The following is a 5,000-nucleotide window of genomic DNA, read 5'->3' on the forward strand; positions in this document are numbered from 1 at the left end:
AAAAATAAAGAAAACTTTATATTTAGTTTTGTACTAATTTCTATACTTGAAAGAGATCAGCACATGATCTTTTATTTTGATGGAAACTGCATCAAGCTTTTATTTTGGCGGAAAACATGGATAAAAACGCGTCTCATTATAGTAAATTTCTGTAATCGTCAACTATGCAGATGTGGAAATAATGCGTAACTGGGTTATGGGTTCCTACACACTGACATAGCCTAAGTGTTTTGAAAGTAGTTCTGCTTACCGCAGGCTCTACACTTTCTCATCTCTCTCTCCTGATCCTCCTCACTATCCTCCTCATCAGCCACTACAGCTGATGAAGGTCCTGCTGCTGCAGAAAACATTTATATTTTGACACATTTTACAGCGTCTGCTATTTCTATTACACACTATTTCTCTGCACATTCCTTGCGTTTCTCTCAGACTATTTTTTTTTTTTGACAGATACACACACTTGACACTGCACGCTCATTTAAAGCCCAAAGGGGGAGGTTTTTAAAGCTGTGATTGGGCCAGCTCAGTGTCAATCAAGAAAACAACCAATGGGCCGCTGATCTACGCGTTTCATAGGCCGGTCTGTCAGTGGAAAAAAAAATAACGCTTACTTTTTTTGACCAATGCATTACACCGGCACAAACCCAGCGCCGCCTATTAAACAAAACAAAACGAATGGGCCGCCAATGTACGAGTTTTATGGGCCGTTAAAAAAAAAAAAACTATGAGATGTATCGGCCCAAAAAGCGCGTCGGCCTACCGGGCATTTGCCCGGTATGCCAGATTACCAGTCCAGCCCTGGGTCAGACCCTCAGTCACCTCTCAGGTGTTTAATACAGAACATGTCAGTAATCACACTGGTAACTTCTATAACGAAGTAAAATCTCATAAGCCTAGAGAAGTCAGTCAACTCATGTGATATTTAGAAAGGAAAAATATTGATTAATACCTTGATTATAATCACTCATTAGATTCCAGAATCCACTCATTCAATACAGTTTCTTTAACTTCACCTTATCTCAACATTTTTGCTGATAATGAACATTTCAGTATTTTTATTGTAATCAAGCTCAACAAGTTCTTCCTTTATTCACTGTAATCTCGTCCCGCAGGTCCTCCGTCTCCTCCTCGGGATCTGGTCTTCACACTGAAACAGTCGACGCTGGTGCTGGACTGGGCCGGTCCCAGTGACTCTGGGGGCCGTGGGGACCTGAGCTACAGCGTGGGCTGCCGTCGGTGTGTCGGGCCCCCGAGGGCCCCGAGGGTCCAGTGTGAGCCGTGTGGATCCAGCGTGGGCTTCGTCCCGCAGCAGAGCGGCCTGACCGAGAGAACCGTGACCCTCGTGAACCTGCTGCCCAACTCCAACTACTCCTTCAGCGTCGAGGCTCGCAACGGCGTCTCAGAGCTGCTGCCCAACAAACGCTTCTACACACAGGTCAACGTGTCCACCAGCCTGCCAGGTACAGCATTCACACACTTAAACACACACTTAAAGACACACAGGTCAACATGTCCACCAGCCTGCCAGGTACAGCATTCACACACTTAAACACACACTTAAAGACACACAGGTCAACATGTCCACCAGCCTGCCAGGTACAGCATTCACACACACTTAAACACACACTTAGACACACACTTCCCTACACACTTAAACACACACAGGTCAACGTGTCCACAAGCCTGCCAGGTACAGCATTCACACACACTTAAACACACACTTAAACACACACAGGTCAATGTGTCCACAAGCCTGCCAGGTACAGCATTATAAAGTCAGAATCGGTGATATTAAGTCAGAATTGCGTGTTATAAAGTCAGAATTGCGAGATATAAAGTCAGAATTGCGAGATATAAAGTCAGAATTGCGTGTTATAAAGTCAGAATTGCGAGATATAAAGTCAGAATTTGGTGATAATAAAGTTGCAATTGCGAGTTATAAAGTCAGAATTGCAAGATATAAACTCACAATTGTGTTAGGGTACAGCATTCACACACTAGTGTTCATTCAGGGTTTTTCTACACACTCAGGCTATGGCTACATTAATCCGGATACATTTGAAAACGGCGTTTTCGTTTAAAATGCTCTCCGTCCACACTAGTGTTTTCCGGCGTGTCAGTGTGGATGAGCCAGCTTGCCAGATTGGAAACGAATGGGAGACGAAGTTCCTCTAGTGGAAGCGTTTGGAACTGCAGCCGAACACACTCACACTGAAACACACACTCACTGAAACACACACTCGCTGAAACACACACTCGCTGAAACACACTCTCACACTGAAACACACTCTCACTGAAACACACACTCACTGAAACACACTCTCACACTGAAACAAACTCTCACTGAAACACACACTCGCTGAAACACACACTCGCTGAAACACACACTCGCTGAAACACACACTCACTGAAACACACACACACTCACTGAAACACACACTCGCTGCAACACACACTCACTGAAACACACTCTCACTGAAACACACTCTCACTGAAACACACACTCGCTGAAACACACTCTCACTGAAACACACACTCACTGAAACACACTCTCACTGAAACACACACTCACTGAAACACACTCTCACTGAAACACACACTCGCTGAAACACACACTCACTGAAACACACTCTCACTGAAACACACACTCGCTGAAACACACACTCACTGAAACACACTCACTGAAACACACACTCACTGAAACACACTCTCACTGAAACACACACTCACTGAAACACACACTCGCTGAAACACACTCTCGCTGAAACACACTCTCACTGAAACACACTCTCACTGAAACACACTCTCACTGAAACACACTCACTGAAACACACTCACTGAAACACACTCTCACTGAAACACACACTCGCTGAAACACACTCTCACTGAAACACACACTCACTGAAACACACACTCACTGAAACACACTCACTGAAACACACTCTCACTGAAACACACTCTCACTGAAACACTCTCACTGAAACACACACTCACTGAAACACACTCTCACTGAAACACACACTCGCTGAAACACACACTCACTGAAACACACTCACTGAAACACACTCACTGAAACACACACTCACTGAAACACACTCTCACTGAAACACACACTCGCTGAAACACACACTCGCTGAAACACACTCTCACTGAAACACACTCTCACTGAAACACACTCTCACTGAAACACACTCACTGAAACACACACTCACTGAAACACACTCTCGCTGAAACACACACTCGCTGAAACACACTCTCACTGAAACACACACTCACTGAAACACTCTCACTGAAACACACTCACTGAAACACACTCTCACTGAAACACTCTCGCTGAAACACACACTCACTGAAACACACTCACTGAAACACACTCACTGAAACACACACTCACTGAAACACACTCTCACTGAAACACACACTCACTGAAACACACTCTCACTGAAACACACACTCACTGAAACACACTCTCACTGAAACACACTCTCACTGAAACACACTCACTGAAACACACTCGCTGAAACACACTCTCACTGAAACACACTCACTGAAACACACTCTCACTGAAACACACACTCACTGAAACACACACTCACTGAAACACACTCTCACTGAAACACACTCTCACTGAAACACACTCACTGAAACACACTCGCTGAAACACACTCTCACTGAAACACACTCACTGAAACACACTCTCACTGAAACACACTCTCGCTGAAACACACACTCACTGAAACACACACTCACTGAAACACACACTCACTGAAACACACACTCGCTGAAACACACTCTCGCTGAAACACACTCTCACTGAAACACACTCTCACTGAAACACACTCTCACTGAAACACACTCACTGAAACACACTCTCACTGAAACACACTCTCGCTGAAACACACTCTCACTGAAACACACTCTCGCTGAAACACACTCTCACTGAAACACACTCTCACTGAAACACACTCATTGAAACACACTCTGGCTGAAACACACACTCACTGAAACACACTCTCACTGAAACACACTCTCACTGAAACACACTCTCACTGAAACACACTCTCACTGAAACACACTCTCACTGAAACACTCTCACTGAAACACACTCTCGCTGAAACACACTCTCGCTGAAACACACACTCACTGAAACACACTCTCGCTGAAACACACTCACTGAAACACACACTCACTGAAACACACTCTCACTGAAACACACTCTCACTGAAACACACACTCACTGAAACACACTCGCTGAAACACACTCTCACTGAAACACTCTCACTGAAACACACACTCACTGAAACACACTCTCGCTGAAACACACACTCACTGAAACACACACTCGCTGAAACACACTCTCGCTGAAACACTCTCACTGAAACACACTCTCACTGAAACACACTCTCGCTGAAACACACACTCACTGAAACACACTCTCACTGAAACACACTCTCGCTGAAACACACTCTCACTGAAACACACTCTCACTGAAACACACTCTCACTGAAACACACTCTCGCTGAAACACACACTCACTGAAACACACTCTCGCTGAAACACACACTCACTGAAACACACACTCACTGAAACACACTCTCGCTGAAACACACTCTCACTGAAACACACACTCACTGAAACACACTCTCGCTGAAACACGCTCTCACTGAAACACACTCTCACTGAAACACACACTCACTGAAACACACTCTCGCTGAAACACACACTCACTGAAACACACACTCGCTGAAACACACTCTCGCTGAAACACTCTCACTGAAACACACTCTCACTGAAACACACTCACTGAAACACACTCTCACTGAAACACACACTCACTGAAACACACTCTCACTGAAACACACTCTCACTGAAACACACTCTCGCTGAAACACACACTCACTGAAACACACTCTCGCTGAAACACACACTCACTGAAACACACTCACTGAAACACACTCTCACTGAAACACACACTCACTGAAACACACTCTCGCTGAAAC

General features: G+C 44.9%; 1 protein-coding gene across 1 annotated transcript in view; it reads left to right on the forward strand.

Annotated features, from left to right (window-relative positions):
* epha10 (EPH receptor A10) overlaps positions 1-5,000 on the forward strand; it is a 163,189-nt gene that overhangs the window by 102,887 nt on the left and 55,302 nt on the right. Inside the window, exon 5 of the mRNA XM_081377482.1 lies at positions 1,113-1,460. Coding sequence (XP_081233608.1) covers positions 1,113-1,460 — 348 coding nt within the window. The remainder of the gene's footprint in view (positions 1-1,112; positions 1,461-5,000) is intronic.

Source organism: Scardinius erythrophthalmus (assembly GCF_964197995.2).
Source record: "Scardinius erythrophthalmus genome assembly, chromosome: 10".
Taxonomy (NCBI): domain Eukaryota; kingdom Metazoa; phylum Chordata; class Actinopteri; order Cypriniformes; family Leuciscidae; genus Scardinius; species Scardinius erythrophthalmus.